The sequence below is a fragment of the Trachinotus anak genome, unplaced genomic scaffold (genome assembly GCF_046630095.1).
Source record: "Trachinotus anak isolate AG129_WGS33_773 ecotype Australia unplaced genomic scaffold, CSIRO_AGI_Tana_v1 ptg000014l, whole genome shotgun sequence".
In the NCBI taxonomy this organism is placed as follows: domain Eukaryota; kingdom Metazoa; phylum Chordata; class Actinopteri; order Carangiformes; family Carangidae; genus Trachinotus; species Trachinotus anak.
In genome coordinates, this window is record NW_027273865.1 from 15,934,428 (window position 1) to 15,961,571 (window position 27,144).

Here is a 27,144-nt window from a genome sequence, read left to right on the forward strand (position 1 = left end):
AGCCCAGGAGGCAGCAGCATGTTGTTGTGAAAATGACCTTGTGACCCCGACCAATTCAACAGCTCTCCGCAGACTCCCCCTGCGGCCATCTTAACAACCGCAACAGATGACAGCTTCTGCTCTGACATGATTAGAAATGCACGCACTATCAGAGAGCCCAGAAAAAAAGACAGAAGGTGGGGAGACACTGGGATGAGAGAAGAAGAAAGCCAACATAAAGAAGAAAGAACAAGAAACAGGTAAAAAGCGAAGAAGACGGGGGTGGAGAGAACATGGAGAAGCGGGAGCAGAGAAGCAAGCAGGAGAAAGTGAGAGTTGAAATGACAGCGGAAAGTCTCCTTCAGTGAGTCGGTATTCAGGCAGGCAGCCTCCAGGGGCAATAGCGTGGTATGAATACCAAGAGGGAGGATGACTAGGTGAAATCCTTGACTGGATAACCTCACCAGCTCCTTCAGCCACCCTCCTGGCAGGCAGGCAATACCCCAAGAGACAAAGAGGTTGGGAAGAGAGGGAATAAAGGAGGGACAGTAGGAAGAGAACAAGGGCAGTGCAAGGTAAAGTGAATACCATTATAGGCAGCAATTCCTCGCTTTTCTATTTGTCGAGATGTACTCATAAAAACAGGTCATAAAGAATGTTTCGCCCCCTGTGCCGGATCTGCATTCTCTTCGGTCTTTTGATTTGCTTCACGCCCTCTTCTCATCTTAGCATGACGATAAACCTCTATAAAATGATTCCCCTGCCGCTAATAAAAATTATTTAAAAACAGCAGCAAATGTTTATGCGTGAGGAGCGAGGGCAACCTGTGGCTGTAATGTATACTTATATACTGACATTTGGTACTTGTTCTGCTCTGTGATCTGTTCATAGCAGCAGATTCACTTTTGATATCTAACTCGTGCACCAGGGCAAATAGGAATGTCAGTACTACTAGTTTGTTAGGGCATTTTGTCAGAGTCTTGGAGTCTTCTGCCTCTTCCAGGTGTATATCTCTCATTAAACAGTAACTAGCAGACTAGCCATGGTTGCTGTGTTTTCCCCAGCCAGACGTGAACTACCTGCTGCCTCCGTGTTAAGCACTGATGCCTTCTGTGCACTGGGTTGCCCAAGCACGGATGACTGACAGCCTAGACAGCTGCTGACAAGCTTTGAAACACAAACACATACACACACAAATACACATCTACTGACAGTCTGTCTTCCAAAATGAAGAGAGAACAGACCACCTATATGAGCAAGTCAGTTTATCTCTGAGAACGTGTGATTGGCCAAAAAGACTCAATACATTTGCATATATAAGTTATTTATAACTAATTTCTGTGACATTTGCAGAGATGAATCAGGTATATCCTTGTTAAGGACAAATGGACCATTTCATTAGTACATCAAAGGAAACAGGACTCAGTCCACCTGCCCAGTGGGCCACCTCCACTCAAACAAGGCTTCGGCTGTGTACTGACTGCACTCTGAAGCTGTGGCAAAACAAATTTAAACATGATTAAAAATTTTAAAATTTTTTTGTCGGCACAAGGTATCGACACAACATTGGCACATCAGCACCTTTATAGAGCTGTTCTTGCTAACATGCTAGCAAACAGTTGCTTGACATATTTACACAGTCAGCAGACAAGGAGCAATATTAGCATTCATCTGGATGTATTTTTTCAGAAAGGTGACAAATGTAAATCCATTATGAACTAAATGTTAAATGCTCCACTGTGTTCACTAGCCTGTCACTAACTTTGTCTGTCTGCTGTTTGGTGCTGGGCAGGTAGTGTACTGTAGGTTTATCGGAGCAACAGTCAAGCGGAATAAGGCTGAAAAGAGCAGTGAGAGTGAATCAAAACAGTAAAGTAGCTGCAGCAATAACCTGAAAAGCATTAAATGCTCTGTAGAGAGAAGAGAAATTACAAAGGCAGGTGTTAATTATCTGTTGGTTTGTCACTATGAACGCTTTTCACATTACACATAATTATTTGTTCCATTGTTAATATACAAATATTGATTAGTACAGACACCATAGTAACCACAATCATGTTCTTTGTTGTCACAAGATGCTCATTAAAGAGTTCTTTCTAGGACTCAGTTTAGACCTAAAATGTTTCCAGATAAAAATATCCTGACACATTTTGGAAATGTGCACACTGATTTTGAATACATTCTGTGCAGCTCTCATTTAGCCTCTCTGAATTTCTGTATGCTCATTAGTGTGTCTGCTGCAGCCTCTCTATGGATAATTTCAACTCCTGAAAATATGACTTTGTTTCTCAGTCTTAAAACACACACATTACAGAACCAGAGTCAAGATTTCTCAGCAGCACAACTCCTACTGGTTTCCTGCTTTCCTTTTTCTCTGCGTCTCTATTTCTGATCTGCTCTCCTGCACCTTCACTTCTCCGCCATTTGTTAGCATGAGAGTCCTGGTCTCTGCAGCTCTCTTCATCTCAATAATAGCACCTTAGTGGGAGCTTAAGATGTGGACAAGCAGGGCAAGCAGTTAACAAAACGCTGGTTCAGCATGCACCAAACTGGACCAGCAAACAGGAGGACTCATGTCAGCACATACTGCTGTTACCCCAGTAATGCCAGTGCCAACTAGAAGCAGCTTTGGCAGTGGATGTCACTTTGCATCAGTGCTCTACCTCTGAGATGGCAATTTGTGTGTTTCACTACTCCACTGTTCTATTTTCAGACAGCTATTATCATCATCATGAGCATTACACTATAGATAGATTGACAGACATTAAGTCTGGCAAGCTGATTTGAATCATGCTAAGAAATTAGACAGAAGCTCACTCCCCTCTCCTGCTTTTTGCACCACTCCTATTTTACTCAGTCAGGCTAATATGCAAGTGATTACAGACACATTAATGAATTTTCATCTCCGTACAAGTCTAAATGGTGGTTCGTTTATCATAACAAATGCCCACCGAAAATAATTTCATCCTTTTGCTGCAAGTTTAACTTTATAGGGCCATGCAAATGTATTACTGCAGTGTTTTGGCATCTGTGATGTCCCCCAGGAGTACCTAATAGACTATTTTTGCATAAAAGCAATTTGGGGTTGCTCAGGTGAGCTCCACAGTGCTGCCTTTTGACACAGAAATGGAAGATAAATATTTTGTATTTTTTACTTATTTTGGCGGCATTTTTATGCTTTTATTTGCCAGGGATAGTGAAGACAGGCAGGAAATGCGGGAAGGAGAGTATGGAGAATGACATGCAGTAAATGGTCCAGCTGGTTGAATCTAATCTGAGACTAGCTGCTCAGGACATTTATGCCCGCGTAATATATGCCCTAACCGATCAGCCATCAGGTCGCCCCCAAGAAGAGACAGTTGGTAGTTTGATCACCTACACTATATAACTGTCCTGCTGGCTTGGCCAACCACCTCCATTTCTTAGTCATTGCCAGATGGTGGATGTGCATCTGTATGTAAATGGCTCATATTCCCTCGCTGATGTTCGGTCAGCCTGGCTATACGCTGAACACGCACATAAGAAATATGAATGTGCACAAACGCACATAGACACACATGCCCATAAATAAACACACACAATCACTCTCATACTTGGCACTGGTTCACCAGTAATTGGTTTCATTTAGAGGACAATAGCTGTTGGTGTAGGATAATGAAACATTGGAAATTAGCCCCTGTGTTTCCATCAGTCTACAAGCTGCCAACCTTATTTTAGCCATTTTATCTCCTCGAATACTAGTTACCAATCCAAACCTATACATAACGGCCCATAACTGCTTCAGCACAGCTAGCCTTTCTGTCCAAGCCAAAGCTATTCATCTCTTTCACTTTTTCCTCTGAGCTGGGACACTGTGCGCTCCCAGTCACACAGGAAGTCAACTGTAGGTCAAAGAAATGAATTTCTGTTTAATGTGGCTATAATGGTTTAGTTGATTATTTGAACTTTCTCCCTCAGCAACATGTAACCTTGTGCCACAAATGGTGGCTGTTGTCTTTATCTGTGTTCTTTTTTTTGACCTCTAATTGTTCTTATACTGTAGCTAATGTAATTTAATGTAAAAGCATACTGTATACCATTTAACAGGAAATAGCTGTCAGGTAATTCCATTTTTTTTTTTTTTGTTTTTCAGTGGCACAATTTGGGATAAAAACCCTCTTATCTGTGATGTTGTATCAATATACAGGCCTGTGCCACTCTGTTGACAATTCATGGGAGACTGAGTTTGTGCTTTCATACAGTGTTGATCTGAATGTTTACATGCAAATGAGATTCGTATAATTATAGTGCTATCAGTTCAGGACAGGGAAATCTATGCTTATCACATCAAAATCCCTTTATTTACTGTCCCAGTCACCTTTTCCATCTTTTCCAAATTACACAGACCGAAGCAAATGTTGGTTAATACGAACCAAACTGGGCCTGGGGAAAACGAATCAACACTGAAATTCAGGAACATTTCTCTTTTATTAATCTTGGCATTCACTTTATGGAGGTGATATGTCAGAAATACGTAAACTTTATCTGGAGCTTATTAGTTAGTCTTCACCTTGACAAGTATTTATTTTCTCACCTCCTTGTGATTTGAACATAGGATCAAATGGTTACTTTACCTGAGCAGGCTATAATATATTTTTACCATTCTGTGTGTGTGTTTTGTGTTTTAGGGACGAAGGCCAGGCTACTTCTCTTTCCTGGATCCCTTCTCCCCTGGAGTCTGGCTCTTCATGCTTCTGGCCTACTTGGCTGTCAGCTGTGTCCTCTTTCTGGTGGCCAGGTGAAGAGCTCACTAGTATCCATTCTGTTCAGGTGACAGAGAGGAAACAAAGAGAGACAAACAAAGGGGTAGAGTGCAGAGAGTGAAAACACAAAAGGGTGTGTTTGGAGGTGATACGGAGGAGGAAACAGGTGTCTGTTCTTTAGCTTCTCTCCTCAGTTGATCTTCCACATCACAGTGAAAGTCCTCCTCCCTGTGGTGGGTCTCCAGAATCACAGTGACACCTGCTGGACAGACAGGGAACTGGCACAACTGCTGTTCAAAACACAATTCTGTATACATTTGAAATCACTATGTATCCTATGAAGACACTTAATGCAATTTGTATGTCTTATGTAACACCTTCTGAAATCAGCCCCTGGACGTTACCTCTCTAAAGATATGTATTATGGTTTGTACAATCTAATTTCCATATGAACAGCTGAAGCTGAAGCTGAGGGATGTGATTTGTTCATGTCAGTCATGTAGATACAATGTATTCTCCATTTTTGCTGAACTTGGCCAAGATCAGTATTTCCTTTACAATCATACTGGGAATTGTGCTTTCTAAGATAGTTTCAGTAGGTTCACATTTATTCAGGTCTGCCCTAAAACAACACTCGCATGCCGAAATGTACATTGACAAAGTTATCGGTCATTGTAAAAACACATTCCAAAGTCCAGCTAGAAGAATATATGATGTTTCAGAAGTCTGAACAATTCAAGTGGGTATTTACCAAAGATGCAGTCCATGTAGCATCACATTCCTTCTTTGAGTTGCTGTCCTTCACCACAGCTCAGCAAGTAAACACTTTAGAAGTTAATTGACGAACAGATCTTTTCAAAGCCAGTATGAACAGGACAAGTAATTACAGCAACCAATAACTCTTTCAGTGTACTTATGGGCATGTGAGTATTGTATTAAGATAGACTAACAAATGTGAGTCTTGTTGATTTTGACAGATCAGAGGGGAATTATATTCTACTTTTAAGAAAGAGGCAGCGCTGTTGTCTCAATCTAGCACATGACAGTTGAGTTGTCACATAACTTAAGCTTCATGCAGCACCATCTGAACATACCAATTACACTACAGTCAGCCCACAGCTTAAGTAGGCAACACATGGGGAATAGGAAGCAGGTTGGTTCTCTCTCTAGAGAGCCAAGGTGACTTTGTGCTCAGTTGACTGTTAGAGTTGTTTTGTTCCTTGTCTTTCACCACTCCCATTCTTTCTCCATTTCGCTCTCTCCCTGTCTCTTGAGTTTTGCTCTCATCAGAATACTTAATCCAGTTTTCATTCCTACTCTTGTTGGATGTGTTCCTTCTCTGACTCTCACTGGTGTCTAACTGCATTGTCTTGTTCTCCCCAGATTGACACCTTATGAGTGGTACAACCCTCACCCCTGTCTAAAGGGTCGCTGTAACCTGCTGATCAATCAGTACTCACTTGGCAACAGTTTCTGGTTCCCTGTTGGAGGCTTCATGCAGCAAGGATCCACCATTGCTCCCAGAGCTCTGTCCACCCGTTGTGTCAGCGGAGTGTGGTTAGTATTGGCTACAGAGACACACAAACAAACATGAGTGCATTTGCATGTTTTCAGCTTTCAAATCCACACAGGTATGCACCCATTCAATTCTGTTCTGTTTCTATTCTGTGCATGTTGCTCCATCATGGAACGCATTTCATCTCTGATGTGATCTTGAAGCGTCATTCCAGATTTCAGGGATACAAGGGTTCAAGATGAGATAGTGATGACATTTGTGCATGTGCAAATGTGAGATATTGTCTGTGTATGTCTGCCTTTGCAGCTAAAACTTCACTTCCTTTCATCCAAACCGAGCATTGTCACCTTTATCCATACACACCCACCCATTCATCCATCCACCTCTTCATCCACTGAAAATCCCGCAGTGTCTTCTTCTCTCAGGTGCGCAGTTATTTTAAACCTCCTGCACTTTCACCCAGACAATCTATCTTCATACACTACTCTGTCCATTTACATATTTTTATAGGTGAATACATATGTTCTTGTCCTCTGCCTTTCCTCCACAGGTGGGCCTTCACATTAATCATAATCTCATCCTACACCGCCAACCTGGCTGCTTTCCTAACAGTCCAGAGGATGGAGGTGCCGATAGAGTCAGTAGACGACCTGGCAGATCAGACTGCAATAGAGTATGGCACCATGCATGGGGGATCCACAATGACCTTCTTCCAGGTCAGAGGCTACACATATCATTGCATATGATACGTTGTTTATGCTCCTAGATCACAGTTACATACACAGGCTCACAACAACTCTGTGATCAATGGGCCATCAGTGATGTTATCCTCCTCATCACCTTCCTGTCCTTCCTGTCTCCCTCCTGTAACCACAGGTTTTATTTGTTTCCTGTCTGTTCTTTGCCACAACCATTCAATATATTTCTCCTCAGGGAGATGGGGCACTGTCCAGGTACCTGAGAGAGACACACACTATCCTCTTTCATCCTTTCAAGATTTGACCTTTAAGAGAGAGAGAAAAAAAACAGAGAGAAAGAGAGAAAGATGGTGTTACAGGGGGGAGAGACAGTGAAGGATGATATAAGGGGAGTAAAGAGAGACATTAGCCTCTTCTTTCATGGTGCTTTTACATCCACTGGACCTTGAATAACTCAAGGAAGACAGGCCAAGAAAAAAGTAGACGACAGGTGGGGATGTTAAATGAAGTTTCTAGTGTGGACACTGAAGCTACTCAAATGGAAAAAGGTGCGCTAAAGAAAAAATATCGAAAAAAATGTATCTACGACTGATGGACTTCTGTTGACTCTGGGCCTTTTGTCTCAGTTTCTCATATCTCATCTCTCACCACTCTGCAGAACTCTCGCTACCAGACCTACCAGCGAATGTGGAATTTCATGCACTCAAAGCAGCCAAGTGTGTTTGTGAAGAGCACGGAGGAGGGAATCGCCCGTGTCCTCAACTCCAACTATGCCTACTTGCTAGAGAGCACCATGAACGAGTATTACCGGCAGAGGAACTGTAACCTGACTCAAATTGGAGGACTGCTGGACACCAAGGGCTATGGCATCGGCATGCCACTGGGTTAGTAACAGAGCAACAGAGGTCAAAAGCTTTTGCTTAAATGCGCCCTATGATTCATGTTGAAGGTAAGAAGAGGGGATGAAGAGCAGGGGCATTAGTTGAAGGATACATCATAAACATCACATTGCAAAGTGAAATTGAAAAGTAAAGCCTCAACAAAGCCAAACCATTAGCTTCTACCGTGAGGGAAAAATGATGCAAAAAGTGAGAAACTAAAAGAGACTTACCGCTAGACTTCAAGAGAGTGACTGTTTCCACGCTGTGAAGGGAGAAGTGAGAATTTGAAATATTGTTCCTGTCGAATGGGGAACTGTTGCTGTATGACTCAATTGCTGCTCTGAGAGTATAAACACAGGGTTTACTAACTCTTTGATCTCAAGTTGAGTCAAACTGCAGAGAGGGGAAAACACACCTGAAAGTAAACAAGATTAATATCAATCCCTTTGATGTTTAAAAGTGGATGATGTTCCATACTGCATCTGTGATGTGACCTGTACAACACTGCAAAACCATAGTAAGACCTTTAATCTTATATTCGTAATCTTATTTTTCTTGAAACAAAGTCTTCTGATGGGGTGACATAATTTCACATTTACTGAGGAAAATCAGAGGAAGAAGTCTGAAGGTACAGCTTTAACGTTGAATGCAGGTTTAAATACCTTGTCTGGACATTTTTTTTTGTACTGTGCATCTGTGAGCTGTGCCCCTCTCTCCCCCCCCAGGGTCAGTGTACCGTGATGAGTTTGACCTGGCCATTCTCAAACTGCAGGAGGACAATCGCTTGGAGATCCTTAAGAGGAAATGGTGGGATGGTGGCAAATGTCCAAAGGAGGAGGACCACCGCGCCAAAGGTTTGTCTCTGATTAATCCTCATCTTGTTCTTGTTCTTGAGCTCCACATCAATTTGTGGAACGATAAATTGTCTGTTGTAATGTTTGCTTCTTCTACAAATCGCTCCTCCAGTCATCTCTCTCCTTCTTACTCATGTGTCTCCTACTCTATCTTGTCGTCTCCCCAGGCCTGGGTATGGAGAACATTGGCGGCATCTTCGTGGTGCTGGTGTGTGGACTGCTGGTGGCTATCTTCATGGCAGTGCTGGAGTTTGTCTGGATGTTAAGGCAGGCGCCAGGAAATGAGGTGAGAGAGGGCTATCTAACCTGCATCTGCTTTGTCTCCCTCTCCCCTCCCTGGCACCCTCCCCCTCGTGGAGCTGCTAGGCTTTCCCACAGTGCACAGCTTTGACAGGAAGTGTAGCAGGTGTCTTCTTCTTCTTCTTCTTCTGCTTTTGGGTTCCACTTGACACCCAGCCTTCCTCCGACCAGCCTATGAGACATAATCAGCACAAAACCAAAGATATACCTCATTTATACCTCACTCAAAGTACATGTATATGTACGGATTATTTTCTATTTATAGCAGTAGAAGGTTCATACATATATATTACATTGAATATTGCACATAATATAGAATATTGAATGTAGTTAGATCTTATTTCTGGTGACTACATGCTTACAGGGTGCTGCCAATAAGAGTTTCCTCATAAAAAATAATTGTGATTGTTTTATCTTAGCCTTAATCCAGTTATCTTTTCACTGAGAAAGATCTCTGGCATTGTGTGCACATCTTCACTCAAAATGCAGTCGTCAGACACCAGAAGTCATTGTTTCCATCATAGGGTAAATGATGGACAGTGACAGACTAGTTGTTTAATATCTGACTGCAAACACAACCAGATGTGGGAAGTAGAAGTGATGGTAAATAATTATTAATAATTATTATCCACCCTGTACAATATAACTGACAAATCAAAAATATTTATTTAATTATATAAATTTCATTGTTGATTCATCTGTAGTGACTGGCTTAGTAAGCAATATGAGAAGTGTGTACATTCTTATCACAGAGCTCCTGCTATCTGGACAAAGGCCAGGTTAAGCTTCCAGAAAATGATCACTGCTGTTAGTGAAGGAGCTCTGCTGTGCTATCCCTGAAGCGTGGACACCATTAAAATGGTTGAGTAATATATCAGAGAAAGATGTGCATGCAGTGTGCTAATTATTTCTGATGTGATTCCTTTAAACGATACCTGATAATTGTCTTTTTGGACTCCACACTGTGATTTTAATTCAATAAACATTCAGAATGTGAAAGTCAAAAACCAACTCATGTGGTTTCTTCTCTTTGAGCAGCATAGATTTACCCTTTACTCTTTACTTGTAAACTTTGTGTGTGTGTGTGTCTGTGTGTGTGCATTTGTGTGTGGGGTACCCAATGGATCACTCAGTCATCAGTCTGGGAAATCAAAGATTAAATGTGTATTTTGTGTGTCTGTATTTGTCTGCAAAGTTTCAAGTTTAAAATTCCATATGTACGATATGTGTTGTTATTTCTATTGCTGGTTGTTCAGTCTACACGTCCCATCTGTCTGTTGTCCCCAGTATTCAGTGATTGTAAAGATAACCATGAAATGTGTGTGTGTGTGTGTGTTATGTGTCTGTGATGTCCATCAGTCTGTCCTGATCTAGTCAGTCAGTCAGTGAGTTGTCTGGCCTCTCTCCCTTTCTCTCCCTCTCTTATCCCCCTCTCCCCTATCTTTTTCTCCCTGTGTGTGTGTTTGCAGCAGTCAATGTGTGAGGAGATGCTGCGAGAGCTCCAGGGCATCATCCTGTGTCGAGACAGCCTGCAGGTGAGGCGCAGGCGAGCGGCTTCGATGCTGCGGCCACGGCCTTTACCCCTGGAGGAGCGCCGGGCACGAGCTGCTGCCGTGAGCCTCAGCAATGGCAAGCTGTGCGGGGGCACTGGACTGCCTGAACCCCTCTCCCACAGACTGGCGCAGGAGGCTGCCCTGGTTGCGAGGGGATGCAGCCACATCCGCATCTGCCCCGAGTGCCGACGCTTCCAAGGACTGAGGATGCGTCCACCAGGGGCCACTGGGGCCCTTCCATCTCCCACACATAGTGAGGAGAGCATAGAGTGGGACAAGACCACAAATAGCAGTGAACCTGAATAACGCCTGGCGATTCCAATAGGACTGACTTTCCCAGCAGCCACCTCTCTACTTTCCAGGGATCAAAGATTACGTGGTATTTTGATACAGCCATTCGGAGTTTGGTCTTCAAGGGCAGGACAATTCTGTGACTTTTTTTTTGCCCTTGCGGCAACAGCCAGCAGTCAGTTTTTGGAATCTCCTTGGGTGATTTTTTTCCTTGGTCATAGGAAAAACTGATGAGTCTGTCTCGTTGTGGTCTGTCCCTGTTGGCCCTCTGTACCGTGTAAAACAGGACGGGCAAAAACAGCTACGGGGCATTTGTACTATGCAGTATTTTCAGTCATTTATCTTTGTGCTGTTTCTTTTTTTTTCATTTTTAAATTATTTCTGTCCTCTGTTGGATTATCAGTACTGAATATTGTTATTCTATTGTTCTTTAAAAAACTTCAAACAAGTTCCTTTTTTAATCTGACAGTTTACTGTATGAGCGTATATTGCCTCGGAAGAGCTGCAAAGATAAACAGACAAATGCAAGGTCGTCCTACAAATCCTTTTATTTTGAAAGTGCCAAAAACCATAAGTATTACCTTGTGGCTGAAGAAAGCACCACAGCCTTGAGAAGACAACAAACTCAACTCAACCCACAAAACAAACAGAGACATAAAGACCCACAGACTTCTTTGATAGTAGTGATATTCTATTAAAAAATGTTTTAACTGTTGGTATCTCTGAAAGACAACGATGCATGTCCAGAGGTGTTGGCAGGTGCCCATTGAATGATGAATTGCTAAAATAGTGGCTGAGTAGCTGAAAGAATGATCCCCTGGTTTGCATACCTGCTTAGAAACATGATGGCTATACACACAAACACACATTCACTAAAAACGTCCAATAATTTCCTTGCTCCGCTGTCCTGACTTCACTTCTCCATCTGTCCTACATTTCTGACACCATGACACATTTATTGTCACACCACCTGTCCTCTCTATGATCTCTCACTTTAAAATGTACACAGACTCCTGCACCATACGCACTCTGTGTTTGAGTTATTAGAGGTCATTTTCTCCATCTCACATATTAAAGAATTATTCAGGTTTCATCAGGACAAGTCTGTGTATGAATGAAACCCAGCATATAACACAACCAACCAAAAACATGAACCCCCTGGTAAAAAAGTTTTGTTTTTTTTTTTCATGTCAGCAGTTGACTTGAGTTCTTTTAAATGTCAAGGCAGTTAAACTGAATGTGATGTTTTACATGCAGCTTGGAGGAGTATTTCAGTTCAGATCAACCCAGATGCTGTCTGACATGTTCATACTTTTACTCTTGCAAAACCCCAAAATAAATTTGGAATATATTAAAAACTGATTTTTAATGCAAAGTGATGCCGAGAAAAATAGACTGATCACTTAATCAATTGTGTATCAGTTAAAATTTGGTGATTACAGTCATTTGAAGTTAGTAAAAATCAAATTGAAGTTGAATGGAAACAAGTTTTTAATCACTGTTTGAAATATATTAACTCAATTTGTTTGTATTTACTGGAAGAGTATTTGTCTTTATTTGCATCATGTCAACAACAGAAATGAAATAATGACAACAAACTACCAGCAACAGGATTCTTAGGATACAGTTACTTTCTGCATAGACTGTGACACATGACTGTTTTTTTCCAAAGAACTGACTAGTTTGAAGGTGTTACAGTCCAACTGTTGCACAGTGGTCGTCCACCTGTTCACTGCTTCTTGTTTATCTCTGATGTGTCCATCATTTAAAATCTGCCCATCAGCTTCTGTCAGTCTCCTTCCCTCAGAACTAGGCCACTAGCTCCGCATGGCTTGAAGGTAATGCTGCAGTACCTCTCTTGTACTTTATTAGCAACATTCACTTCCTATCTTCGTCATTTTTCACCTGCAGGTTGTCATGATTAGAAATTCTTTGCGTATGCTCTTTAAAGTTGCGACCTGGAAAAGGGGTGTTTGAAGGAGGTGTCCATCACACTGATCATTCACCATGTTTAAATTTGTTTACGTTCATGTAAAATCACATAGAACGGTTTTGACCCTTAGACACTCTCGTCACACTGTTACCTTGTTGAATAATTTTGTCATTTCTTTTACCATTTCATATGCACAGCAACATTATTTCCTTCAGATCGATCAAGCACCTGTACTTAATGTACCCCTGTACTTGCATTAATAGTATGCTGTTTCAGAAGCTGGTGAACATGTGATGCTGTGGTAGATCAACCGCTGACAGACCTGGACCGAACTGTAATATTAGCACAATTGTACTAATACAGAGTTTTCAGTGAAGTGATGGTGCTGAACATTTTGGGTGACTGGAATCAGAAATGAGTGGAATTTCTATTTGAAGGGGCTTCTCCCCCCTTTTAAATTCAATTAGTTGATGAAAAGTGTTTCAGGACTTCAAATGGGTTTTTGACTTAGGTCTGCAGTTTGTCTGAACTCCCACAAGAACACACTGGCATTTGAAACGGCACTGGGTCTGCTTGGTTTAATATGCCATAGCAATGAAAGGGACCAGCAGAGGCGTTACATTATCATCTGCTGAAGAGCCAATCATGCCAGTGAATCTAATCCCCTGGTAATGACCTATTATTGTCCTACAAAGGGTGTGTAAATACAGTATGATCAGCAAGGTTCCCCAGTAATGGTCCAAAGTGTTGTTTTTTTATTATGTTAATAGAGTAGAGAGATACAGACCTACATGCATAAAATGTTTATACGGACACATTATGTCATTTAGACACATTTACAGTATGAACACAGCCACAGATTGTGAGCATAATGATGAAAAAATCTCCTCATTGACAGTTAACGTAAACTTTCTATATTTCTTTATATAATAACTTGTTTAAGGTGAATTGCCAAGCAAATAGCAAAGAAAAAAAAGACCCACATTTCATTACCAGTTTTATAAAAAGAAGTTTCTATCCATTTGCTGAATGTCACTAAGAAACTCATGAGAGCAAGAAGGCTCTCACTGCACCCGATGCTAACTTTTCAAACACTAAAAACATTTACAGGGGTGCTAAATCAAGCGTAGTTGGAATGAGATTGCCAATTACCTTGAAGGCATGAAGAGCAGTAGAGTAAGAATTAAAACAAATCCCTCTGAAACACTGGGAGACCTTCGCTGGGAGACCACTGAGAGAGACGGCAGGTTCTGGCTGCTATATTTTATATGCTTTATTTTCTTATGTTGACATTTTTATTCCATTATAAATACATTTCTTAAAACAACCTCAGCTCTGTGGGGTTCTGGTTTTGTCTCTTCTTTGCTCTGATGTATTTGACCTTCTGAGCTGATCAGATCTGTCATGCTAAATAGCTTGTGAGTGCACTTTGCATTTCAAGTTTTATTATTCAATGGGGGAGGATTATTCAGACGTTGCACCTGTTTTGTTGTGACATGAACACATGCAGAGAAGCAGTAGGAGGATGTATGGGTTTCTAGCTGGGTAAGCATGACAATTGTTGAGTGAACCAGAAGGAACTGATGCATATAGTGTATCTCTTGTTTCTCTCCCATAACTACATTAACGTCTGAACACTTGTGAATCCGTTAAACAGCTGAGAATTTGTGTGGGTGGGAAGTGTAACGGAGGCTAATGAGTTTAACAAGTCACTCGCTATAGACCCATCTTCTCCTCCAAAGTCCATCGATCACTGTGATTTTTAATGGATATTTCTCTCTCTCCTCAGGATAGTGAGTGAACACTACACAACACCCTGCATCTGATTCACAGGTTCATTCAGACTGCCTCTCTCTCCTCTCTGAGTGCCTGTCTCACAGTCTTTCCACTGCACCATTGTAGATGACACGTCTTTCAGTACGTCACCAACCTACATATCGCACTGCATATCTACTGCACACACACACCCACACCCACCAACATAACTTTTACATGAGTGATACACACACACACACACACGCACGCACAAACACTCAACGCCACCTGTATGTCACTGCTGTGTCAAGTTTATTTCATAGTGCTCATGCTTCTCCTCTTGCCTCTGGTGCTCCAGGTCCATAAATTAAATGCATCTCTACCCACCACTGCCGAGCTGCTGTTGGATTTATGGAGCCCATGATGAGCATTGAGTGCCTGCAGAGGTGTGTGAAAATCTACTTCACTCCTCAAGCTTACCCTGTTGTAGCTAATAGCAATACCATTTTCCCTGTAGTTGTTGTTATTCTGCAAGGATTTAGGAATTATAGTGTACTGACTCTGATGCATTTTGCCACGCTAACAGCTCACATCCCATATACTTGAAGAGTGACTTTTATTATCAGCCCGTGCCACATGAATACATGTTTGTTTGTTTTTTGACATTTCACTCATAAAATTCACATAAAATAAACTTTTCAGTTCAAAAGCTCTATGTCCAGTTTCAGCAAACCAAAACATGAAGTCTGAGATATTTAGGCATTGTTAGAAAATCATGGTTCTGTAAGATTGCATTCAGTATTATTTTATTGCTTTCCAATAGCAATGGTTAAATCTATCCATCCCATTTCCACTCCCAAAATTGCATCTCTTTGTCAAACAATCATTTTCTCTTCTCCGACAGCAGATTTCCCAAGGTTAACGTGCATGTATACATCCGACCCATAACAGCCACTAATGAGCACTGGATCCAAGGATACCAATTGAAAGACATAACAGACTATCAGAGGACACTACCTAATACACCGTGAGGCTGGTGCACATTTTTAAGTGAGAGCTTTCCTATTGATTTGCTGGCAATTAATTGCAAAAGGCTTGTTGTTGTTGTTGTTGTGTGTTCAAAGAAAAGGTATTCGGAATGCAAGATTCTCTCCAAGGTGAGATGCTGTCAAGGCTGTTATACAGCCTTTTGTTCACTGACAGTTGTTGTTGAACATATTGACCAAAACATCTTTACATTGTTTGTCTTTCAGAGAAATAAAATGGAGCTTCATTTACTTTGTGTTTCGTTCCCTCACTATTCATTCCAGCCTTGACTGATGGCCAACAGATGGGGTAGCATTGATAACTTGGTTGTGTGTGGGTGGGTTTGAGTGACTGTGTGTGCGTATGTGTGTGTGTGTGTGTGTGTGGGTGTATTTGTATGTGATCTCTCTCATGCGCTTACCTCCATGGGAAATCACAGTGTGGGCATCTTGATTCATCAGCTGGAGGCCAGCTCGTTGTATCATTACCCAGAAGCTGAACAGACGCAGTAGGTAGCCAAGTCAAATTCAAGTGCAGGTGCAGCAGCCAGCATTCATTGTCAGGTATTCACCAGAAAAAGCTGTAGCTTTTATGGTGGAAATCGGTCAATTCATACCAAAGCCACAGAAGTCCTTGAGATTTTTTTTTTTTTTTACATCAAAAACTCTGTTGTGTTGAATGTTGGCATGGAAAGTCTTTGTTGACTTTGAATTCAAGTTCCAAAGATTGAAGTACACATCAGTCACTTTCCATAATGATGCCACTTTTTTAATAGAGGATCATCTATCTCTGAGCAGATGCTTCAATGACAGCAGACAAACATTTTCAAGGTTCAAATTATAATCAGTTCATTAATCATGTGCACCATGGACGAAATAGCGTCTTACGTCTTTTTCTGCCTGCTAGTTTTGCAAGAAGGGTAAACGTGATGTTGAAAGGTGTATACTTACTAGGTACAATGTTACCAGGAATGGTACTACGTTATCATTTTAAACTGCATTGTTAAAGCTTAAAGCAGTGGTTCCTTTTGGCTTGTTATAACAAAAAAAAAACAGTGTCTAGCTGGGGCCCTTTGTAATATTTCAGATGTCTAAGCAGTTCCCCAAAGACATTTCCCCTCTAAACCTTTCAGATGGTTTCATTTAATAACTGTTCAGGGCCCAAAGAGGTAAAAGGATGCAATATTTCACAAAAAAAAGCAGAGGTTAGAGGAAAGTAAAAGATTTATACATTTTTGTAGCAGAACTTACTTTTTTCTTCTTTCTTACCTAATTAATTATCTCAAACCTCAGATTTATCTTTTGACCCATTGTAAGGGGCCTGACCCCTAAGCTAGAGACCACTGAACTTAAATAACTGTATACCTGTGTGTAAAGTTGTTAAAAGGACCTGCACCTCAATCAGCTGCAAGTGTAAAATGCTACATGCACAATGATGCATCAAAGTTGACAATGCAATCTCATATATAATAACGTCAGTCACAGGGGCCGTTTTCCTGCCGATCAAATACTTTTACTTTTGATACTTGAAGTAGATCTGGCAGATAATATGTCAGTACTTTACTGTAATATGCAGGACTTTCACTTGAAATTGACTATTTTAGACATACTGGGTACTTCTTCCACCACAGATATTTTTATATTCATTCTGTGTTCCTCTACTAACAGGTATATTATGCATGTCATTTTGAAGAGCAGGGATGACTGCAGTCCACCCCATTAAACCCCAAGCAAACAGAGGCATACCCTCTGAAGGCAACAGCTCCTTGTGGTTTGAGGAGAAAATGTCAGTTTTCAGATAAGGCCTCTTGAGTTCCTGTGTTAATTGGTCGTTAGAGCACAGAATTATTTTAATCCCTGAGTAAATGAATCATTACCTCGTAGATGAGAGGCCATGAAAAAGACACACAAATGACAGCTTTGGAAGAAAATCTGTTTATCTGCCACCCTGCAGGGGAAGTTGGGTTTTATTGATGCTGGGCAGCTAAATCATATTTCCTGCATCATTAACTGTCATTTTTCCTTTCTCTTGTTGCTGTCTGTTGTTACTGAAAATTACTATTTGTTTACTGTTTTATATTTTCCTTACTTGTGATTTTCTGTTCTGTCATAGTTGTGGGTTGAATGAAAACACTGGAGTGGAGTAGTATTACAGTTGAGCAGTGGTGGTAATACTGTCTATTACATCTCTGTGGCTCATGTGGCCAGGTTCGCCTTCCGCCTGTTACCAAATTTGGTCGCTGGTCGGCTGACTCAGCATAAATCATAGCCTGAAAAATTGTATTTACATTGCCATTTTTGCTACAATGCCTACTTGTTGTAAGATCATCATAGTCTTTAGTGGTAAGTGTTATGTTGTGTTCAGTACAGTATCTTTCCCAAATGTAATCCTAATCCTCACAAACTTTTATTCATCTTAAAAATACCTTGTCTCAAAAAGAACAAAGTATAGCAGCTATTTACACACATAAAATACAACATAGAACAAGAACATCTGGGTACTTTATAAATACTGGCCACCATCTCCCCAACCATAAACAGTCATTTGCTACATCTAGTGGGCATAACACTGCATTACAGATGCTACATGGTGAACTACTGAATGTGTGCATAGATAACTCAGTCTACTTTGTACTCTGATGGTGAAATATTATATAATAGCAACATTCATCTATGTGTTAGGCATATGAATTGTGAGTTGCAAATGGATGCTGTCGCTGATGCCACTTTCAATTGAGCCAAACATAGATGCAACAGTCAAATCAAATAGAACCAAGTTGTAGATACCACATTAAACAAATGTGTCCTACTGAGAAGAGCAGCTGCTTTCATTTGTAAGGAGCCTGTCTGTCAGATGTCCAGTGCATTTAGGCCAAATTCAGAGAGCAGTCCCTTGTAATTTTGATGAAGGGCTGTGCTCTTGTCCTCCCACCTCTGTCGAGCCACAGACAGCTGGGAACTCAGGCTGTCTAGAGTATCCTGCAGAAAACATTAGTAAAAATGAGATGCAAGCTAAAATTTTCACTTTGAGTCACCCAGTTGTTTGTTGTTACCACCCCAACCCCCCCGCCCTCCACCTTTAACGCTGAATAGTATCAGGAGAGCTGATATAGAAGAGGTATAATTAAATTCTGTGTCATACTGAGAAAGAGAGGGTGTTACATATTAACACACTAGTGCTATAATCACAGACTGAGTATTCTAGGCTTAATCACTCATCTTTAAAGATCTGTGCACTAAAATTTTGCATGTGTTATCTGTGCTCAGCCAATTTGGCCAATTTGTGACCCTGTTCCTCATCCACTGTGCTCTAATGGAAAATTCTGCTATTTCATAACCTGCGTTTTACTCTCCTGGTTAGACACAGTATAATGTCCCTACAGGTTAGCATAACACTGTACAACATTGTTGTGGCTATTATAAACTATAAGCCCAGCAGGGCCAAAGAAAAATGATTGTTAAACCAGCTACAGAGGACCTTCCTGTGCTTCATTTTGGATCACCTAGTCTCATTTTACTGATTTCTCAGTTGTGCTGCCGGCCAGATACCCTCTCACATCTCACTGTAAACAAAAAAGCGGTGTACATCCAGGTCAACCTGCAGCTGTTCTGCGGCTCTGTATAGTAGAAATCTGATGACCCTCTGCTTTGCCCTTAAATTCCCTATATGTGCAATTTTAGAATTTCTGACTTTAGCGACTGTCAGTGGAACAAAAAATTTTACTTTGGAAGAAAAAAAAAAATCCAAACTGGTCTCAGACTGGTCTGGCATTTTAGACCAACTCAAGGCTGCTCTCACTGCACTGCCGTGTGAGACTCAGGCACTGCTTCCAGACCCTGATTTTCACATAGCGCCACACACTGAGGCACAGACCTGACCATTGTGAAGAAGTGCACAGACATGGAGAAATATCACACCACATTGTCACTGTAGAAAAGTGGACAAGGAGCGGGGACTAAGGGAACGATGTTCATCCCAATTGGCATAGAGCAAATGTGTACATGGAGTTTTACAGTGCAAGGAGCCTCAAAGATTGTATTGTAAAACCCAGAGTGCTGTTTGTGGCTGCTTCTTCAGAGGTGTCCTTAAATCACATGTTGCTACTCACATGCAGGACGTTCTCGTACTGTGTTTCCATGTTGTCCAGTTTGTGTAGGAGGTCAGCTATGGTGGCATCCTTGTCCTGTTCCATCTTCTCACGCTCTCTTTTCTCTTTCCTCAGTTCCTCCTGACACAGGGCTAGGGAAACAAATTCAAACAGGCACGCCATCACTTTTAACTTGGGAAGCAACTGGCACTCCTATGTCTGTATTCGTTTAAATATAAACTTTGAAGTTAGATGTATTCATACCAAGTTCTCCGTTTAGCTGGTTGACCTCCTTCTCCAGTCTCTTCACCTTGTTGGTCAGCTCTGTCTGCATGGTTTTGTACTGGCAACTGAGGGCTGAGAATGACATTTGTGTCAACGATGTCGGCCTTAGCCTTCTTTGCTTATTCACTTTATAAGGATAATGCAGCAATCAGCTTAGGCACCCAGCTAATTAGACTTTTTGTTCCTCAAAAATTAGCCTAACCTTGGCAAACACACCCCTTGTCCTCACTCCCAAAGGAATCCACGCTTTATCTCAGGTTATTAAAAGGGAGGCTAATTGTTGATTCATGGCCCGTTGGTACTGTACCAGAGTTGATGTCCCTGTGGTCTTGTCTTTCCTGCTGCAGCTTCTGCTCCATGTCTCTCATGCGTGTCCTCAGGTCAATTCTGTCAGACTGGACCTTTATTACAGACTCGCACTGTAAAGCTGTGGTAATCACACAAACACATACATGCATGAACGTACAGATGAGTGGTAGAATTTTGTTTTTCTTAAGCAGAAGTAAATTTACATTTCTGTTGGTAAGCTAAAGTCTCACTAGTAAAACATGCACAAGTATACAATTATGCTTTAACATGTAAGTGGTAATAAAATGTTGTAGGTGGTACAGATGGTGCTAGGTTTGCTCCCACTGGTCAGCAAAGTATTAAGATCCTTTAGGATCTTTCCCAAATAAAAGTCCCTAAGTATTATCAGCAAAATATACTCAAGTACTAGTGCAGAGACATGTTTACTTTCACTGGGTTAGTATTATTGAGTCAATAAGTACTTTATGCAACATTTTACTGTTGTAGCTCAGCAAGGTGGAGCTGGTCGTACAGTAGCAGTAACAATTAACTATGTCAAAAAGTACAGTATTTCCCTTTGAAATGTACTGGAGTAGAGGTGCAAAGTAGCATAAAATAGATATATTGAACTAATTGGTTGTTCGAAAGAGAATTAATCTAATATCATCATATCATATCAAGCTTGCTGGTCCCAATTTCCAACAGAATTCAGTGTTTTTTTCTGTTTTATATGAAAGTACATTTGATATTTTTGAGTTTTGGACTGCTGGTCAAACAACTCAAGCAATTTCACACAATCCAAGAAACTGACAGAACACACATACACACACACAAACACACCTATTTTTTGACACTAAGAGAACCTATTGATTATTGTGACAACTGAAAAATAAACTGCAGGCCTAGAACATGGTACATAAGGAATTTTTAAGACATTAGAGTATGGATGTGTGCACTTTAAACATCAATAAGTTTTTTATGCTTAACAAAAGTCACCTCCAGTTTGACCCTGTAAGTAATAAAGTGTGTGTATGTGTATGTATGTGTGTGTGTCGTATAACAGTTGGGCCTATTTATAAATTAAAGCTCACTTATAGAAGAACTTGAAATTGCTGCTCACCAATGCGATCCTGTAGGACGGCTACATCCAGAACACTGCGCCTATACTTTGTCTCTAAGTCATTGTCACCTGCAACAAGACAATAATACTTAAAAAGGCCAGTTTAGCATCACAAAAGCAAAAACAAAATCAGAGTCATCTCACAAGAAAAGTTACTTTTTTCTGGGTTCTTCTTTGTTGTCTTTTTTGTCTTTTTCTTTGGAGGCATGTTTGCTTGCTGTGCGGCTGCCGGCTCAGTCCTTTGAGCACACACAGTATACACACACAGGGCCTTCACTAATCACAGGCAGGGATGAGTCTTTGTTGCTGGGCACTGGTTGCCAAAGAGAGTTGCCATGGCACTAACTGTCCAGCTTGATTGATAGTTGATTGACTTAGATAACAGCCAATCACAACTCGACTGGGGCACCTCTGCCTTTTTAGCCCATGCACACAGGCCATGAAATGGGATCCTTACTTTTAGTGAGACATGTCAAAGCGTCCTTTGTTGTCAAGGGTGACCAAGGCATGAGCTAGGAGAATTCAGGATGCATTCAGCATCTCTTGAACGTTTTATGAATGCTGCACAGGCAGAGGCGCGCACCTGACCACATTCATGGTTCGTGAACGCGCTTAAGGAAGGCGTGGAGTTTGGGTTTTGAAGGGGGGCGAACGGAAGGGGACGTACAGGAAAGGAAAGGGCCGCACATACACGTCACGGGGGGGGGGGGAACAGAAAAATACAAGGAGATGTTTAATTCCCACAATTATTTATTCACCCTTGTTCCCGTACGTGTGTGTCCGGGAAGCCTTCGCAGTTTTAAGCGCAACTTCCTCTCCTCAGCCATCGGTGAGTGCGCTCTGTCGTCAGCCGCACAGCCCGCGGAGGAGGGCTGACACTGTCACACAGCCGCTGAACTTCCCGTCAAGACACAGCGCAGGCGAGAAGGACTGCTGCTGACAAAAAAAGGGGAACGACATCGGGGTTTGTCGAGAGGAGAGGACGCACTCCGGTCCACTTGGCTTCTGGGCAGCAAAACGGTGCCATTGTCCTCCAGCTGAGGGCGAGTGGAGACAGGTCTAGTGCTCTGCTAATTAGCCTGCGTGGGTCCCTGCAGAGAGAGACAGCAGCGTAGCTAGCTGCAGCACAGAGCGGTTTGCACAGGGTGTGAGTGACTGAGGGGGGCTTGTTCTAGCCACAATCGGGACATTTATCTGGCAAACTGATGTTAGGTTTACTCATGGGAGCATTTAACCGATAGTCATCCCTCCTTCCCTCCGTCTACCCCCCGTCGAACCCTGGCTCGGATTCGCCACACGGGCGCTGTCCTCGCCGGGGGGTGCCGGATCACCATCGCCCGGTCCAGCTAACTCCAGGCGACGGTTCGGTCCACCTCACCCCTGCCCTGCCTCGTCTGTCGGCCGATCTGGCCGACCCTAGCCGAGCCCGAACATGGCAGGGAACTTGAAGAAAGGCGGGGGGCTCATTGGAATGATGAAGGATGCCTTCCAGCCACACCATCACCACCTCCACTCCCACCACCAGCCCGGGGCCGTGGACAAAAAGACGGTGGAGAAATGCTGGAAACTGATGGACAAGGTTTGTGGTGATCACCGTTACCGTTAGCCACAGCACTGGGTGCCAGGGGCGACTGCTAGCTAACCGCAGCTAACTAGCGATAAGCTAGCTAATATTCGCCTGCTGCAGATCTGGCGTTGCTAACGTTAAGTTAGCTAGTCAGCTGGGACGAAGACTTAGTTAGCCACCGTTAGCTAATTTGCTAACCTAAACTATATTATTTGTACATTAAGTCCCAGTCTACCTTGCACCACTTTAAGGACAGAGACTTTTAAAGCAGCGTAACATTAACGGTTACCCCCGGATAGAGAAAGACTTCCTACAACACATCTGTTTGCTAGTGCTGTGCCATTCTCTGCTAACTAGTTGTCATATCGTCTTACATCCAACTTGGTGGATGACGTTTAAATACTAAGATGTATCGGAAACATTAAAAAAGAAAGCAAAGACATATGGCATAGGAATTGAATTTAGCAAACTAATGGCAGTGTTCAGAAATGACAAAGGTCGCTAGCACAGACACAGTTTATCCTACACATTGTTGCCCGAAATGTCTGCAGTGAACTTTCTGTCAGCTCTTGGAAACTGTAACAAAGCGTTGAGGAAAAAAATAAAGGAAATGCGTCCATTTAACTAGGCCAATTATTCTCTTTCACAGGGAAGACTCATTTCACAGCTTCACTTCTCGGAAAAAAAGTCTGTAGCATTTTGACCCCCAGTTTCCTGTGAGATTCACATAGCAATATTAGTGTGAATAGGAAGACAAGACACTCTTTTGTGTCTCCTCTTCCTCTTTGAGGCCTTAGTGTAGAGCTCTGATGTTAACTCCTTTTACAAAGCTGTTATTAAGAAACCACATTCCAGTTTATTTTGCTCCATTAGCATCTGTTGTAGATTGTCCAACTGCACTGTTGTCCACATTTTAGGAGGTGCTGTACCTAGCACTTACTTTTGTTCTCAGTGAATGTTCAGCACTCTTTTAGAAAGTTTCTGTCTGTACATTCTGAAGGGCAATCCAGACAAGATGATTGTACAGCTAACCTTATGCCACTTTACAACACTTGCCCAGTCAGGTTAGCTTTTGCAGTTTACAGTATGATAATAATTTACCATATTCATCTGACCCAGTGAAAGAGTTAAGGGGCAGCACCAGTGAGGCGAAAAAAAGAGTATCTTACCCTTTGAAGGCTACATGACCAAAAGTATTTTTACTCCACCAGATTGTTTAAAATAGCAGCGGAAATATTGTTCAGCGCTGTCTTAAGGAAACCCACAGCCCAACATATACTGTAGACCAACACTTGCAGAATGATAATATAGTTTCTCTTTGAAAAAACCTCCCACACAGGACTAAGTTAAATTTTATCAGAAGCACGAGGTTAATTTCCCTCTTCAGAGTTGCCTACTTTGCCTATTATTGAAGTGCTTGGCATAATAAAGTTTAATTGTTGGATCCTTGTTTTCAAGCTTTTGAATTAATCACTAAATTTGTGATACCCTGATCAAAAGTGTGTTTTTAGCAACCTGAATCAAGTTTAAGCTGAAAATTAAACTATCATTAAAAGTTTAACCATTAGGTGTTACATTACTTTCTCTGTTGTTGGGTTACTACATGCCTCAGGCCAATTAGCTATTCTTTAATCAAAAAGTTGTATGTGGAAACTCGTCAACATCAGCCAAACTAGGAAATACCGGCAATGATTAGTTTGCATATTTAACCAGACACCATGGCAGATAACCACCAGTGAATTTCAGTTCATATGCTGTTCAAAGATGACATGGATATCATTATATCAGTTTTGTGCTGTACTACAGTTCAGTGACACATATTTCTGAGTTTGTCCACCCGTGATAGGGTAGACACACTTTACTTCTACCTGTTAAACATCATGCCCACGTTGGTAACATTTTCAAGATCGCAAGTCTTAATGTCATAACATATTCATGTCGACATGGGGTGTGTAGTTAAAAGTATGAATGTATTTTCATTTTCATTGCTGTTTCTAACTGTTCAAATAATGAAAATTTGCTGTTTCACTTTGAAATGTGTTACAGTGTCTGGTAGACAAAAATTATGTTCTGCCATACTGAGTTGTTCTTTCTTTTTTTCTTTTTTTCATTTGTTTTTTGCCTTGTTTTTTTAGACGTATGTCTTCTGGCCTTAACAAGTGTACTAAGACAGCAGTCACTGCTGTGTCCAAAACATGGCTTTAATCTGTTTACTTTTTTGAGCGTAGACACCAAACACAACTTCAATGGAAGTGATCTTTTGCAGTTATGAACTTTATAGAAGATAAATGGATAACTCATGTGCACAAAATAGTTAATCTTCAAACTTTCTTATAAAAATATTATCCATATTGTGAAATTAAAAACTCTGAGAGAGGAACAAATAGTTGTTTAGTTGCTTAATAGTTGTCGATTTGCTAGACAGAGGGCAAAATATGTTTTCCAGGAGTGGTCTCTGAGCTCTGCAGAAACAAGGAAGCACAAAAATTGCCTGTTTATAGCTAAAGTCTTACCAAAATTCAACCAGGGCCAACTTTTCTTCAAGCTGGTTAACCTTTAAACAATTTGAACTTGATGTGGAAAAACCACCAGGTTTGTGCCAGGTGTAGAATCAGCCAGGAGAGACTGAGAGAAGAGAGCAAAAGATGAGTGGAATGCAGTTTAGCTTGGAGGCACTCAACATTTTACTTTAAGGCAGTAGCCTGGATACACACTGATGTACGTTGAGTACTCAGTTGTTGTGGCCTTGCATGCATGTACATGTACTTGGCTGAGGTTTGGGTACAAGTGTTAGCGAGGTAGATGGTAATGTTGGTGGTATAACCTTGGCAACAGTCCTATCTGGTCTCAGACATAAACCTTCTGCACTTGGATGCCTGAAGAAGGGTGAGGAATGAAGGCACAGAGTTGGTAATGACACTGTGGGCATCAGTTTTCAGTTCAGTTGCCAATGTAGTCAAATGAAAAATCGGCTCTTATCCAGATATCTACCACAAGCAAATTATCCAAAATACACAAAGGGTACAAAGGGTACTATTATTTTAGTGTGCTGCATACAATTCAGTAGAAATTGTTCCAAGGCATCTTTAAGCTCTTTTTCCTCCTTCAGTTGCATCTTAGTTTTTATCTGTAAATGAAGAGTTAAAAATATTTGATATGGACTCAATGTAATTGCACTGAGATATGTCACCTGTGATCAATTAACCCTCCCTGTCGGTTGGAAGCTGATGTTTAATGTTTACAAACCAATGAACACCCACATGCCAAAAACATTTTGCACGTTGTTAAAGCAATACTGCTTAAAATATCCTGCCATTCAAGTGTGACCTCATTCTTTTTGAGAGGCAATTGATTAAGTGATGATGAACCAACTGGTCTGAGCGCAGTGGCCCATTTACTAACAGGGATCAAATATTCCTAATATGTTAGACTCAGTATATTAAGTTTGGTTTCTTTATGTCAGGTATCTATTAATGTCAGATACCTTAGATGTGAACGGGATGCTGGACAGAATGAGGTTAATAACCAATAATGAGATACAGGGATACAGCTAATGACTATTTTAATTACCAGCTAATCTGTTTCTAATCTGTTTATTTTTTTTTTTTAGATTAATCAGTTTATTGGTTAGTCTATAAAATGTCAAAAAAATAGTGAAAAATGCCCAACACAATTTGTGAAGGGTTTGGATGATGACATCAAATAGCTTATATTGTTCAACTAATCCTGCAAAATCCAAAGATATTCAATTTACTATCAAATAAGACAAAGAAGAATAGAAAAATCCTAACAAATGAGAAGCTGGAGCTAATAAATGTTTCTTTTCTGTGAAAACTGACTTTATGGATCATCACTGATCTCTAATTAGACATTAATCCATGACTGGTCAAGAAATTTAGAAGAACCGAAGTTCCATTTTCCCATAATGTCAAACTGATGCCTTCCACAAAAGAAGAGGCAGGGAAATTCAAACCGACATTCTTGTAATGCTATTCCTGCCGTATTTCTTTCTAACACTCAGACATGATTAGTAGACAATAATTTGGCCCGGTCTACAAAAGAGTGAGCCATGTCCTGTTGTTGACATGCAATTGTTCGGTCACCATTGAAGCTGACAGCCCAGCTCCATATCAGCACTGGTTCAAATCAGGACATGAGGTACCATGAGATCCCCAAATTTTTGAATGGAAGTGTAGTTTTGCGCCACTGTGATCACACAAGTAAGTTAGACTTGAATCCAGTGGTAAATATGACAGCAACCATGTCCAT

General features: G+C 41.3%; 3 protein-coding genes across 5 annotated transcripts in view; 2 read left to right on the forward strand and 1 right to left on the reverse strand.

The window, feature by feature from the left end:
- Positions 1-15,773, forward strand: part of grik4 (glutamate receptor, ionotropic, kainate 4) — a 274,319-nt gene extending 258,546 nt beyond the window's left edge. For both annotated transcript variants that reach the window (XM_071497060.1, XM_071497061.1), the window contains 7 exons: positions 4,647-4,756; positions 6,105-6,278; positions 6,788-6,953; positions 7,594-7,819; positions 8,542-8,670; positions 8,838-8,956; positions 10,440-15,773. In XM_071497060.1, the coding sequence (XP_071353161.1) occupies positions 4,647-4,756; positions 6,105-6,278; positions 6,788-6,953; positions 7,594-7,819; positions 8,542-8,670; positions 8,838-8,956; positions 10,440-10,829 (1,314 nt within the window). In that variant the 3' untranslated portion in view covers positions 10,830-15,773. The remainder of the gene's footprint in view (positions 1-4,646; positions 4,757-6,104; positions 6,279-6,787; positions 6,954-7,593; positions 7,820-8,541; positions 8,671-8,837; positions 8,957-10,439) is intronic.
- Positions 15,774-17,921: 2,148 nt separating this feature from the next.
- Positions 17,922-21,962, reverse strand: drc12 (dynein regulatory complex subunit 12 homolog). Of its 2 annotated transcripts, none has more exons than XM_071497072.1 (6): positions 21,766-21,962; positions 21,309-21,377; positions 20,208-20,327; positions 19,880-19,972; positions 19,637-19,767; positions 17,922-18,506 (listed from the first exon to the last, which is right to left on the reverse strand). In XM_071497072.1, exons 1-6 carry the CDS (start codon positions 21,815-21,817, stop codon positions 18,378-18,380), a joined length of 594 nt encoding a protein of 197 aa, XP_071353173.1. In that variant the 5' UTR covers positions 21,818-21,962; the 3' UTR covers positions 17,922-18,377. The 2 variants fall into 2 exon arrangements, with proteins under 2 accessions (XP_071353173.1, XP_071353172.1); XM_071497071.1 differs by lacking the exon at positions 21,766-21,962 and adding an exon at positions 21,465-21,754.
- Positions 21,963-22,053: 91 nt separating this feature from the next.
- The window catches only part of cbl (Cbl proto-oncogene, E3 ubiquitin protein ligase), a 38,406-nt gene continuing 33,315 nt past the window's right edge, over positions 22,054-27,144 (forward strand). Inside the window, exon 1 of the mRNA XM_071497062.1 lies at positions 22,054-22,887. Within this exon, the coding sequence (XP_071353163.1) occupies positions 22,741-22,887 (147 nt within the window). The 5' untranslated portion in view covers positions 22,054-22,740. The remainder of the gene's footprint in view (positions 22,888-27,144) is intronic.